The sequence below is a fragment of the Mus caroli genome, chromosome 14 (assembly GCF_900094665.2).
Source record: "Mus caroli chromosome 14, CAROLI_EIJ_v1.1, whole genome shotgun sequence".
In the NCBI taxonomy this organism is placed as follows: domain Eukaryota; kingdom Metazoa; phylum Chordata; class Mammalia; order Rodentia; family Muridae; genus Mus; species Mus caroli.
This window is the reverse complement of record NC_034583.1, coordinates 93117089-93131387: the sequence shown is the minus strand read 5'-3', so window position 1 is coordinate 93131387 and position 14299 is coordinate 93117089. Positions and strand designations below refer to the sequence as shown.

The window sequence follows — 14299 nt, the reverse complement described above, 5'->3', positions numbered from 1 at the left end:
ACATATTCATGGAGTGCAGTGTGGCAACTCTCTATCTGCTATAGGAATCCTGTAGCCTCCCACAAGCCTGAAGCAGGCTGAGCCAGAACTTGACCTTGCTGCCACTAAGGAGAAGGGTGGAGCCTTCCTCCCTAGATCACTCTATTGTTCAGCAACTGTCGCTGTTACTCTTCAAGGGACTGCTACCTGCTGAAAGCCCCCCCCCCATCTATTCCAGAGACTATGCCCTATCCTACACGTCATCACCTGCAGCTGGTTCCAGGCTCCAAGAATGTATTGGCCGGAATGGGCCTCCCTGCTCCTTTATGAAGTATGTCCACCGTTAAAAATTTGAACCTTGAGCAGGCTAGCATGTCTTGGTTCCATTATTTCTTAACCTGCCTAGGTTCCCTCTTTTCTTTCAGCTCCAGGTTGCCTCCCAGGCTCGAACCTGGACATGTGAGCCGATGGTTGGCTTGCAACAGAATCCTATCACCTCCCCTCAGTTTTTGACTAAAAATCTGGCTAGACTCTTCTCATCAGCTGCCTTCATTAACCCTGGCTCCTCCTGTCTTCCCTGGTGGGGTTAGAGTGAATGGCTTAGAATGAATGACTTAGAAGGCCATTGGCTGGCAGAGCTGCACTGTTCACCATCCTGTGCATGGTGTAACCCTTCTTGGGTGACAGAAAGCCCCTGAGCTGTGGCTGCAGCCTGACAACTGTACACTTCCTGCTTTCGCCTTAGCAGTCCGGACTGTGATGTAGAAAAAGAGAAGCAGGGGGCTGAGTTTCCTGACAGGCAAGAAGCTTCGCCATACTTTTTCCCTCCCTTCCTTTCCGCATGTAAACATAACTGCTATTCTGTCAGCATGACCCCACTAACTTCTATCACAGGGCTAGAGAGAATTAGGATAGATCTTGGGTGGGTGTGATGATGACGAAGAACTGTGTTTTAAGGTCATAAGGGCTGGTGCCCTCTTTCAAAATACGCTGGCTCTCTCTGTGAGAAAGAAAATTTTGACCTAGTAAATCTTTTGTATAAATTAAATCATGATTGCTTTAACTATTTCCCTACCATAGGCAGGGATTCATTCTTCATTTACCTTCTTAGCTGGGTTTTTAAAGGAAAGCTTGCTTACAACTGGGTGTTATGTGTGCAGGGCCTGGGTGCTTCTGTTCCCAACGCTGCAGTGCTGAGAGGCAGAGGAGATCTGAGACTTTAACCCTTCTCACCAGCAGACTGTCAGATGCCCAACAACCCTTCTCTCTCACTTAGACTGCTCTCTTCTGATAGGTCGAGGATCCTGGGTAGGATAAAACATGTAAGCAAACCCCAGAGGGATACTACCAACGACATGGCGCTGAAATACGTATCCATGACAAGGGCCCTTTGGCATACTGTTTTTAGTGAGAGAGGTAGGAACGGGGGGGAGGTGTTTTTACAAGTTTAGAAAATGATGTCTTAGAGGAAATAATTGGAAGAATCTCTTGAAGTCAAATTATCCTAGCTCTAACCAAATGAACTTCATACTCTATGGCTTCATAGGCACAAGTATGATCTCTGTCACCCTGGGTAGCCATCGCTAAATTATTCAGTCCGTGCATTTTCTCCCTGAGCATGCTTCATTTTGAGCTGTAACCCCCCCACCCCCCGTCCCCCAAGACAGGGTTTCTCTGTGTAGCCCTGGCTGTCCTGGGCTCACTCACTCTGTAGACCAAGCTGGCCTCAAACTCAGAAATCCGCCTGCCTCTGCCACCCAAGTGCTGGGATTAAAGGCGTGCACCACCACACCCAGCTGAGTTTTCACTTTTAAAAACATTGACATGCCACATTTGGGACAGATGGGCTCCTGGCTCCTTTGGACTTTCCCCCGGAGATCCAGGGGTAACTAACTGCTCCTTGCTTTGTGATATTAAGCTCCACTAAAAAGCAGGGAGAATTTACGTGTGGCGGGGATGTAAACTTTTGAGTTTATGAATGAGCTAGAAGGCTGAATTAATTTTAGCTATCTTGTGTTCACATAAAGTCATGGCATTTTTTAGAAGTTATGCATCTTACATTGCTTTTACAGGTTGAACAGTTAGAAAGAGTTGGTGCCCAGAATATTGTAGGCCCTGGACTAGATGCTAGCAAAACACTCAACTGCTTGGGAAATATACCAAAGTCTTACTTTTTGTCCACTATCAGATGACATTTTCTTTCTTTAGTCTGTCTGTCTGTCTGTGTCGGTTTATATATCTGTTGTGTGTGCATGTGCACATGTGTGGACCAGAGCTCTCTACTTTATTATGAGACAGGATACTTCACTGAACCCGGAGCCCACTGGCTTGGCTACGCTGGTTGGCCTGTGAGTTCCCAGGTTCTTTCTGTCTCTGCCTCCACAGCGCTGGGGTTACAGGTGCAGGCCAGCATGCCTGGCTTTTCCTGTAGATGCTGGAGATCTGAACTATGTTGATTGCCATGGGATGCGGCGAGCTTTTTACCAAACAAGCCACCCACTATCCTTTATTCTCTCATTTCACGTAGGGCTGAAGACAGAATCAACAACATCGTTTTCTAAATGATTTAAAAAAATCCCAAAACGTGCAGTTGTGGTGGCTTTCCGTTGGTTCGGAAGGATGTGTGCACATGTGTGCACACGCTTGTCACATCCCCGGCAGGAGTGCTGACTCCCCCTTAGTTTGACTCCCCTCTAGCCTTGCTCTGGGCTGGCCCCTGCTTGAATTGACCAGGAAGCTACATTTCCAAGGTGTCCCCAGTTGTATCACAGCCCAGGAATTACTGCTTCTAGTTGCATTAAGGGAAGGATCTGAACACACTCAGATGCTTACAGCCACACCAGGATGGGAAAACAGGCAGTGGAGCCTGACCAGCACAGACAGAAAGGTGGCTTCTTGTCCAACCACACTAGAGTGTCGGCTCCTGGGAACTGGAGGCGAGACCTGTTTCATTACCCATACTTGGTACATCCCTTAGCAAATGTGAAGTCCTCACTAGCATGTGTTAATTAAACGACAGGCTTGCGTTTATCCGTATTTCCTGACGAGGTTTCCCATACAAGCTACTGTCGACCTTATAATGATACATATCAATGAAGCAAGGGGACTAAAATACTGATCCCCAAGTGGAAAATGATCCAAACCACTTAAGTAACAGAAGCCCTATCCATTGTAGGGCTTTGATCGTATGAAACCTGTTGAAAAGACAAAACTATATTTTAAAAGCTCATATTGGGCTAGGTGTTGGAGGTGGGCATTGGGGACATATGTCAAACAGATGTGAAGGAGTTTTTAGGGGTAATGGTAGTATTTCAAAACTCAATTATGGCAATGTGAGCACAAATTTACTATATGCCCTTGGATGGTATACTTCAAGTGGGTGATTAATAAAACATCAATAAAACTGCTAAGCATTTTAAAAATGAAGCATGTTCTAACAATCTTGATTCTAGCTAGCAGGAGCATTTCTTGTTTGGCTTTTGTTTTTGTTTGTTGGCATTGTGGATATACTCAAGATTCTTTCTGATTATATGGCGATTTCCAAACATTATATTTTCTTTGTTTATCACTCCCTCTTTTTTTCCTTTCTTCCATTGGATTATCATTTTTCTAACTATATTTTCTACTCCTATAAACTGAGAACTGATATATTCTGCTGGAGTTCTCAAATGGCTACCCAGAGTAGCCATTTGAGTATTTCCTCAGTATTTCCCAGTATTTCCCTGAGAATGCTTGCAGGTCAACATCTGGAACTAAGAACCTGTTCTTTTCTTGAGAACACTAAGAATTCAGAAGACATTCAGCGTGGTTGCTAATGTGACATCTGTATGCTTTGCAGCGGATATTTTCATTACACACACATTTACAGCTTCCCCCTTTTCATGTTTATTGTGTCTTCAACTTGTCAAATATTCTCAAAATGCTTTTTTTGAGCTAACAGGCTATCTAATATAAAGAGTGAAACCTTGGGTCTTATGCCACACTGCTTCACCACCCAGGTCAAACTGTCTTATCTGCAGTAGAGAAGCTGAGCAGAAGGATTCTTGGCTACACCCTTAAGGCTCTGTATGGAAAGAAAAAGAGGCACCCGCCACTCCCTCAAACCAGCCATTGCAGAGGGGATGGTTGGGCACCCTGTCTGGATAAGTGATGGGCAGACCAAGCTTGCTCCATCTGCAGCCAGCCATGTGCACGTTCCACTTCCTCTACATCTGTGAAGTTCCCAGAGTTAATAAATAATTCCTCAGAAAAGATTACAAGCAGACAACATGTGACTTAGACTTTACCCCTATGAAATACACATTAGATCCTGTGTTGTTTGTTTCTTTGATATCTTGAAGGTAGTAGGACTGGTTTTATCAAATTATAGACAAGACTCTTTCCATATACACTTGTCTCTGTTTCTGGACTCTCTACTTTGCTGAGCTCATTGCTGGGAAGATGGAGCAGGAAACCAAAAAAAATGTATTTCTTCCAGTGCAACATCGTTTAGATATTGGTAAACCTGGGCAACGTTGTGTGATCGAATGAGGACATGCTGGATAGTTTTGAAGCTTCATCTTGGACAGAAGGTCCTTTCAGAAGTCTGGTTAGCACAGAGCAGTCTTCTAGGTCTTCTAGCTTTTCTACTACTGTTATAAGGTTTTCCACCGTGTCCCTGCATAGCATCTTTGAGGCATTGGCTCGGAACTTCTTGCACAGATCCTCCTGGCTCAGTGGTTTCCTCCAGTGACCATAGAAGGTGTCAGAGCGCTCGGTGAAAGTGGTTCCGTCCTTTAGAGTGATGCTTATTTCACAGTATAGCGTGTCGAAGCTTGGCAGGTTGTCAGGAGGATGCTCCAGCTTCACCTTCTTGAGCAACTCTTTCACCTGAGGCCTATTGACCTGCTGGATGTGGAAGGATGGGACAGTGATGCTACCGTCGAGCAGCGTGGCACAGGCCACATACTGGAAGGAATGACGGGCTTCATGCTCTGAGTCCGGGAAGGGCCTGTTTACATATTGGACGTCAGGGATCCTGAGTAGGATTCTCTCGATGTGGTCAGCAGGGAACAGGGCTCTTTCTGGTGTCACAAGGTATTTTCTCACGGCTGCAGCTGCATCTGCCACCCAGTGGGTAGCCAGATGTGCCGGGAAGCTCTTAAAGGCCACATCCTGCTGGTCCAACAGCCAGATGTGAGAATCCAGGCTTGGAAGGTCTTCCGGGGAGTAATTGGCATAGAAGGCACCGAACCCTGATCCGAGGTCCAAGATCTGTTTGTTTCCTTGGAGGCCCAGTATTGCCAGAAACGTGGCTTCCATCCCATGCTTGGCTGCATTGCCAATATGAAGGGGCTTAGTCTGAGTGGCGGCATTCGCTATGGGTGCCCCAGCATGGGAAACAGCAATAGCCAAGGCCTCGCGGCACTTTGTCAAGCTGAGCCCCAGAAACTTGGATGCAGCAGCAGCACTTCCCAGAGTGCCCACCACAGAGGGAGGATGGAACCTGGAAGACAAAAGCAAGAAATTCAACAGAGGGGGTGGATGGGTTAAAAAATGGGGTACGGATAGATGATGGGATATTACTCAGCTGTAAAGAAAAAAATCATTAAATTTTCAGGTGATGGGTGGAAGTGGAGAAAACTATATTGAGTGAGGATATCCATTCCCAGAAGGACAAACACCACATTTTACCTCTTTTTTTTTTAATTTTTAAAATTTATTTATTTATTTATTTACTTATTTATTTATATTTGGTTTTTCGAGACAGGGTTTCTCTGTATAGCTCTGGCTGTCCTGGAACTCACTTTGTAGACCAGGCTGGCCTCGAACTCAGAAATCCGCCTGCCTCTGCCTCCCGAGTGCTGGGATTAAAGGCGTGCACCACCACGCCCGGCACATTTTATCTCTTATATGTGGATCCTGACTTTGAATCTCTTGGTTAGTATGCTTAACTTTGGGTATATGTGGACGCCAGGATACTAGGAACAGGCCACTGGGTATGTATGGTTACCTTAGGGAAGAGAGGATAGTAAAATGGAGGTAAAATGAAAGTAGAGAAGGAGCTAGTGGGGCTGGAAAGTTTCAAATATGGGGGTTCCAGGGAATGGGGAAATAAGATGTTAGTCGAAGAGGTAATCAAAAAGATGGGCTCATGGAAAAGCTGTACAGAAACCACCAGCCTCCCAACCTGAGGAGAACAGCCAATTAAAGGGGCCAGTGGAGCCCAAGGGATGATAGAAGTGGAGGGATACCCACGTTCAAGTGAGGAAATGTAGAATGGGGCTGCTTTAGCTAAAACTAAGGTCACAGGAAGAAACCTTATGAACATCCATTACTTTGTAAGCTAATTAGGATGTATAATATTTTATAAATAAAGGGAGATGTAAAAGTACTCTGCACAGCTTGTACAACCACTCTGGAAATCAGTCTGGCAGTTCCTAAGAAAATTGGACATAGTACTACCGGAGGAACCCCCAATACCTCTCCTGGGCATATATCCAGAAGATGTCTCAACCGGTAAGAAGGACACATGCTCCACTATGTTCATAGCAGCCTTATTTATAATAGCCAGAAGCTGGAAAGAACCCAGATGTCCCTCAACAGAGGAATGGATACAGAAAATGTCGTACATTTACACAATGGAGTACTACTCAGCTATTAAAAAGAATGAATTTATGAAATTCCTAGCCAAATGGATGGACCTGGAGGGCATCATCCTGAGTGAGGTAACACAATCACAAAGGAACTCACATGATATATACTCACTGATAAGTGGATATTAGCCCAGAAACTTAGAATACCCAAGATATAAGATACATTTTGCTAAACGCATGAAACTCAAGAATAACGAAGACCAAAGTGTGGACACTTTGCCCCTTCTTAGAATTGGGAACAAATCACCCATGGAAGAAGTTACAGAGACAAAGTTTGGAGCTGAGACGAAAGGATGGACCATCTAGAGACTGCCATATCCGAGGATCCATCCCATAATCAGCTTCCAAACGCTGACACCATTGCATACACTAACAAGATTTTGCTGAAAGGATCCTGATATAGCTGCCTCTTGTGAGACTATGCCGGGGCCTAGCAAACACCAAAGTGGATGCTTACAGTCAGCTATTGGATGGATCACAGGGCTCCCAATGGAGGAGCTAGAGAAATTACCCAAGGAGCTAAAGGGATCTGCAACCCTATAGGTGGAACAACATTATGACCTAACCAGTACCCCGGAGCTCTTGACTCTAGCTGCATAGGTATCAAAAGATGCCCTAGTCGGCCATCAATGGAAAGAAAGGCCCATTGGACTTGCAAACTTTATATGCCTCAGTACAGGGGAATGCCAGGGCCAAAAAGTGGGAGTGGGTGGGTAGGGGAATGGGGGAGAGGGTATGGGGGACTTTTGGGATAGCATTGGAAATGTAAATGAGGAAAATACCTAATTAAAAAAAAAGTACTCTGCACAGTCAAACAATCCTTCTTCCAGGAAACATGAGTTGTTAGGTGAACATCAGGCAAGGGACACCTCCCTATGAGCTGTTGGTTAGGGAGGCCACGGAGGGACCCAAGACAATTCACGCTATCGCTAATGCTCTTAGTTACCCACCACAACCACATTGTAAGACCCTGTAGCCAAAGACATCACTCACTTTGGACGCAAGACACAGAAACATCAACCTCCCACTGACCAGGAAATTCCCCCTAACCCCCTCTGCCAGGTAGCCATTCCCAGAAGGTTCTGCATGCATTGCTGGTGGACAGAGACATCACCAACTTCCCACTGTTCAAGACTTGGAGAACTTAGAAGAAGATGGGGGGAAAGAATATACTAAGAGCTGGCAGATGGGAGGAAAGCCATGGAATGTTGACCTGTAGACATGACATGTCTGACGCACACAGCAGCTCACAGTAGCTGAGCTACTCTCACAAGATCAAGCAGGAGGAGGGGACAATGAGACCCTGCCCCTACTGGAGACTCATTGCTGTGCTCAGTAGTAAGGAAGATGGAATCGCTCTCCTTAAGGATGCACCTGTTGGTAGGTTGCTCATGCCCTAGTGGATGATCACACACCCATGTGCATATGGGTAGCACAAATTAGACTCACGGTTACTAATAAAAATAAATAAATAAATAAATAAATAAATAAATAAATAAATAAGATATTCAGCTGAGAGGAAGATGAAGTGGGAGAATTGAACAAATTGATCAATACACAATGAATACATGGTGAAAGTTTTAGAGAGTAAACGTCCAATTTAAAAAAAAAAACTATGGGGGCTGGAGAGATGGTCCAACACTTAAGAGCATGCACTGCTCTGGCAGCAGAGGACCCTAATTTGGTTCCAAGGCTTGCAACTTTTGACTCACAACTGCCTGTGACTCCAGCTTGAGGGGGATCCAGTGATACCTAGAATACTCCTGCACACAAGTGAAAGACATCTCCTTGGAATGACGGACGGGCAAGTTACCTCATGGTCTTTAAAGCTAGATTGGCTTTACAACCCCAAGAGAAGTTCTCAGGATCGTTTCCAAATCACACCTTTCTATAGAGATGGGGGGCTTGTTATGTGGCTGAAAAATGGTGCATCTTTCAGCTGTAAGGGTAACAGTTTCAGAGCCAGCCTCTAAGCCAGACAGCTCTACACAGACAGGTACTGACAGGCAGGGGGCAGTGTGGCCCACAGCTCTACTCAGACAGCTACTGACAGGCAGGGGGCAGTGTCGCGTTTCTTGATGGGCACAGGCTCTCTGTACCTCTTTGGTATGTCTTTGGCTTCCTTGGAGAAGTGCATTAATCGTCCCTGTACTTCAACACCAACGTTGAATGCCAGCAGCAGGTCGAGGCCAGAAAACTTTGGAGTCTGGGGCAGGGTTTCCGATAGAGCTGTGAGGACAGGTAGGACAGCCCCAGAAGGGTGGGTGGCAGGGTGCCATGTGTCATCAAAATCCATGGAGTGAACCTGTACGGATAGATACAAACAAACCCCCTCAGAAATACCCTTAAATGTGCTGGCTTTTGGAATGGCTTTTAATTTAGCAACGATCCTGACAATTTGGAGGAACCCCAGGATCTAAAATTAGACCCTAAAAATTGGCTGTGACTATTTTAAAAATTATTTTATTTAAATATTTTAAATATTCAATTATTTTAATTAATTTTATTTAAAAAATTCGTAGAATATATTTTGTTCATAGTTCCCCTCCCCACATACTTTCAGATCCTCCCCTATCCAATTCCTCTATCTCTCTCTCTCTCTCCCCCCTCCCTCCCTCCATCAAACAAACTGACAAAGAAACACAAAAACCAAAACAAACTAGAATTTAAAAAGAAAGAAAGAAAAACAAGATATACAAACTGATATTGTTTGCAAAGGAAAAGCCACACTTAAGGGTAAAGCCCCACGACCAGCATTAACTGGCTGTGGTTATTAACCTCACGGTGGGACAACAGTTGTCCCTGCTCCCTGTCAAAGGACAGCAGGACCTTGGAGAGTAGCTAGTGATTTTTCTGGAGGATTTCCTGGAGACCAGAGCTCCTGGGAAGAGCTCTCTCTCTCTCTCACAAGGCTGCCCTTCCTTCTTCCTTAACCTTTGAAACAGGACATACTAAAAATTTAATATCGTTTATTGTATTTTGGGCCCTATATATTTTTTTGGGTATCAGTCATGAAGTAATTTAAAAGTTTTATCAAAGCCCCAAGAACAGCAAAGAGCTCTCAAACTTACATTAACTATTAAGCTGTATTTATAAATGGTTTTGTCCTTTTTCATCTAAGCCATTTATTTTTTTCCATATGTGAAACAGTTAGGAATAATCAGAAAGTTATTCAAACATAGATTCTTATGCCTATCTGATGTGGCTGGTTGTGTTTCGTATTGCCTGATGGATATGCTGTGGCTTCATTTCCGTTAGTCTGAGATGGTGTCACCACAAACAACTTAATATACCTCTTGAATCCCAATATTCTTCTCTCCCTCTCTCCCTCTCTCTCTTTCTCTTACACACACATACACACTCACACACACATACACACACACACACACACCGCACACATACACACACATGCACTCACACACACGCTGTCTTATAGACATTCCCTGATACACAGGAAACAACATGAAAATTATCTATTGGATGAAAAGTTCTAATTCCATACTCTTCATTGAGAAAATGGAAATAGCATGTGGCCACTCTTTCTTTCTGAAACAAAACCTGGTGATTGATACTACACAGATACTGGGAGCCACAACAGGGATCAAGAAGGCATTATGTTTGCATATCAAGTTATATACACATCATACTTATGTCTATTCAAGGTCCAGAATTACAATACTTTACGAGTAATTTTAATCTAGAGCCTCCATTTCTTCTCCTTTATAATCGATGGGGAAAGTACCAGTTTATTGTAGATTCAGGAAAACGAGGAGGAAGGGCAGGCCACCTCAGATTCCTGAACCTCAGTGATCTCGTTCCTGCCTCTGGAGTTATAATGATTTAATTAAAGAAAAGACCGACAAACTTTCTTACAGCAACACCGTTAACAAAAGCAGCATATGTCGGTGGGAGCCTGAAGTCTGGTCGCCCCCAGACAGTGCTGGAGGTGTTGGAACTGTAGATCTGCAACAGAAGAACAACAGTTAATGCAGCAATAGACGGAGCTGGCATTCCCAGAGTTACTCTTCATCCTGGAGGCACTGTGTCGGGCCTCACAGGACCCCTGGGAGGACCCCTGGGAGGACCCCTGGGAGGAGGTGTGCATGCATGTTTGTTTATTTGTTTTATCTTGAAAGCAAACTTTGCACTTCTTACTTTACTATATTGGGTGACTTTATGGAACACTTCTGTGCCTGTTCCCAGGAAACCAACACCCAGAGAATCCAGGATCATCCTCTTGCTCCTCCGAATGATACCATCTGTCAGGTGGTTCACTTTCAAGCCGTGAATCATACCAGCAAAGCTCTCTGTGACAGACTTCAAAGAGAAGAAGGTTAGAACCTCGCGCCCCCTTTGTATGCACTTGCTTCTTTTGAGACCTTCTGGCAAAGCCTTTTCCTCCATGAGAAGAAATCTGCTTGATGTAATTAAGTTTCCTTTCTACAAAGCAATGCACACTAGGTACATACTACGTTAGGCATGAGGAGTTGGAAATATGCAATAATGAAGTTCTTTGCCCAGTCACACTGATAATGCAGGCTGCTTGGCAGATGATGTCAACAAAGGGTGATGGGAACATAGACAGAGGGGAATATAGGACAACTGTCCGTGAAGTGGGGACATCTGGACAGGAAGTGCGTTCAGATGACTGAGCACTGCCCTTCCTGAGTTGTGTCAGGTACGGCAATGAGTATTTCAAGTAGATAGAGCATTGTAACTCATGGGGATGTGAAAATATGCAAGCTGGTAAGCACATGACAACAGAGGTGACGGGTAACAGTGAAGGGAAGGCTAGAATGAGGTGGGAGGAGGAGGGAAGGACTTTGTGGTTTGTGGCCACCACTTGTAGAAGGTGATCAAACCAGATACAAGCCCTCATGGCAAGAGGATTAGCACCTCCAGCCATTAGCAGAGGACTTAGCAATTCCTTTAATTATCAAGCTCTTCAATCCACAGGTAATAATTTTGATTCTGTGTCCCTTCACAGGAAAATATGATTTAAAAATAGCCCACTGGAAGGGGTTTCCACCACATACCAGACTTGGAGTTCCTTAGTGAACTATTAAGTAATTTTCCTTTCCACATTTGATAATCACATTATTGCCTAACTTCCTCTCCATCTCTGACTGTAACATTGCCATTTACAAATAATAGCTAGAAGACCTATCAGATTGGAGAATCTGAAGGGTCTAAGGTCTCTCACGATGGACTTACTGCCAAAGTACAGACAGAGACTAGATTTTCCTCATCTACAGGAAAATCTTCCACCTTCTACCCACCAGCCCTTTTTTTCCCTCTTCTTTTCTTTTTCTTTCTGAGGCAGGGTCTTTCTGGGTGGCCCTGGCTAAACTGGACTCACTATGTAGCTCAGGCTGGCTTTGAACTTTGGACAACTCTCCTGTCTCAGCCATAACCCTATTCTTAGAGTCTTCAGATTTACAGGTCATATAACGACCGTCATTTTCAAGAGAATGGAACATTTGTTCCATTTTTAAAGCTTTGACAGAAAAACCAAGAGAGCTTGCAGTAGGAGAAAGCCGGAGAGCAAACGGATGCTGCTGTGGATGCTGCTGTGGATGCTGCTGTGGATGTTTCTGGTTAGGGCCGAGGAAGACAATGATGCTGCTTTTCCTACTGGTAAGTATTTTGACAAGCATTTTATATGCAGAAGAGGAGGGAAGGAGGGAAAAGAACGGACTCAATAATAATCAGCTGGCTTGATTTCCAAGTACCAGTTAAACATTTGATGAATAGCAGATGAGGAACAGCAGTATAGATCCCAAGGCATCGGGATGGCACTGCTTATGTGATTTACAACAGACCACTGGGCTCTCCTGACCTGATAGTGCTGAACACGATCTGAAAGCCAAAGAACACGCTGCCCTCCCTGACCATGGAGGGAGAGATCATAAGGGGGACAATAGCTCCCCGCTCAGATTCCTGTGAGCCATACTTCATGTACAAGTCAAATGTCTTGCTGGCATGCTTGACTTTATAGAGGCACTTGTCTATCTTTTTAGTAAGCTCCTGTGACTAATGTATAGATTAAAGCAGAGTATGGAGTCATTCATTTTATAATAAGTGTCAGGAGCCCTGGCAAGTTCCCTGTGCACTGCTCTCTAAACTGCCAAATCAGTAAATGAGGCCATCCAACTTAAAAAACCTGCCAGGGGGACTACAGGGAACATGAGAGCAAATAGATAATTACAGATGTGCCCCTGTGCTCCCATCACAGATGTGCTCCTGTCCCACAGAGGACGCACACAAAACCAAGAGGTGGAGGTTCAGTGAACTTACAAGGCCTAACTCTCTCGCTAGGAGGAAGCAGTGGGATCATGGGCATTGTCTGTCAAATACTGATGAGAGCCAACAAATAGCTAAATCAGGCAGCTCAGAGACCATAAGCAAAGCTAAGATGTCCTTTCTGCAGCAGAGCAGATAGCTAGCAAAAGACCAACTGATTGAGAAAGGAAGAATCAAGCCAGGAAGGCAGTTTGGGCAAGCTCCATCAAATGTTACGATACCTTGAGCATCATGTTGCTCTGGAGGGTAACTGGCTCAGGAGTGGATGGCAGGAGTAGTTGCTGGCTGGGGGCCTTTAGTGGCCGTGTGCCTTTATACACAGTCACTCCCTCCAGGTCTGTCCCTTTCACTTTTGTTTCAACCATGGAATTTCCACCATTTCAACACCTCCCCAATGACCTCACTTAAACTTCCTTTGTAGTGTTGTGTAGAGCTCCCTTATAGATGGAGCATTGATGAGAGGAGGTGTTATAATGGCCATAATCTGATAATTCCTCACAGACATAAGGAAAACTAAGTTGTAATTACAAAGGGATGGCCTGTCCCTCTAGGGGCCATAGGTGAGAAGAGTGCACACTCTCTTTACTGGGCATCCCACTCTTGAAGACTTATCACAAGGAAATAGCAAGAATATGACAGAGGAAGAAAAGTCCCCAGATCTGGAAGGGCAAGGAGTCACTCAGAGCAGCCTTCTCACAGACAGCCCATTGTCACCAACCAACTGTGAAACAGCTTCTGGGAATGATGAAAAAAACAAAAAACAAAAACCCTGACTGTTTCTTATTGGACTTAGAGCCTGCTTACCAGAAGGAAATCCATGCCTGGTACTGTGAACAAAGCCACAAATCACATCATAATTGCAGAGGCGATTACCCAGAGGTAGCTAACGAAGTCACTAACTATGCTATAAACCTAAAGGCCATGAATCCGAGGAGAGCCTACGACTGCCAGTTCCCTAAACCTAGCTGCATTCTAAATACTCACACACAGATAAGGGTAGCTCTCGCCCCTCATCAAAGATGCTTCCTTTTATTGTAGATGGAGACGACTACTACAACTATCTATGACGAGTAAGTGAGCATGGGTGCCCAACCCTAACTGGTATACCAACAATGAAACCCCTACACCTAAGGCTCAGAGACAGTTGAGAAAGTACATGTGCATATGTGTGCACATACACGTGTGTGTGTGTGGGTGAGTAATAACTAAGGAAGAGACCATGAATTTGTGAGGAATGGTGGCCAGAGTTAAAAGAAGAGAAGGAAGAGGGGTGGAAATGTTGTAAATACATACATAAATAAATTAAAATCTCAAAAAATTAATTAAAAATATCTAAATACACACCACACAGACACATGTACACACACACACACACACACACA

At 44.5% G+C, this 14299-nt stretch overlaps 1 protein-coding gene across 1 annotated transcript; it reads right to left on the bottom strand.

The window, feature by feature from the left end:
• Positions 1-3851: 3851 nt before the first annotated feature.
• Acod1 (aconitate decarboxylase 1) lies at positions 3852-13235 on the bottom strand. Its single transcript, XM_021182579.1, has 5 exons — positions 13139-13235; positions 10770-10931; positions 10488-10577; positions 8714-8919; positions 3852-5464 (listed from the first exon to the last, which is right to left on the bottom strand). The coding sequence occupies exons 1-5, from the start codon at positions 13148-13150 to the stop codon at positions 4468-4470; spliced, it is 1467 nt and encodes a 488-aa protein (XP_021038238.1). The 5' UTR covers positions 13151-13235; the 3' UTR covers positions 3852-4467.
• Between the last annotated feature and the right edge of the window lie 1064 nt (positions 13236-14299).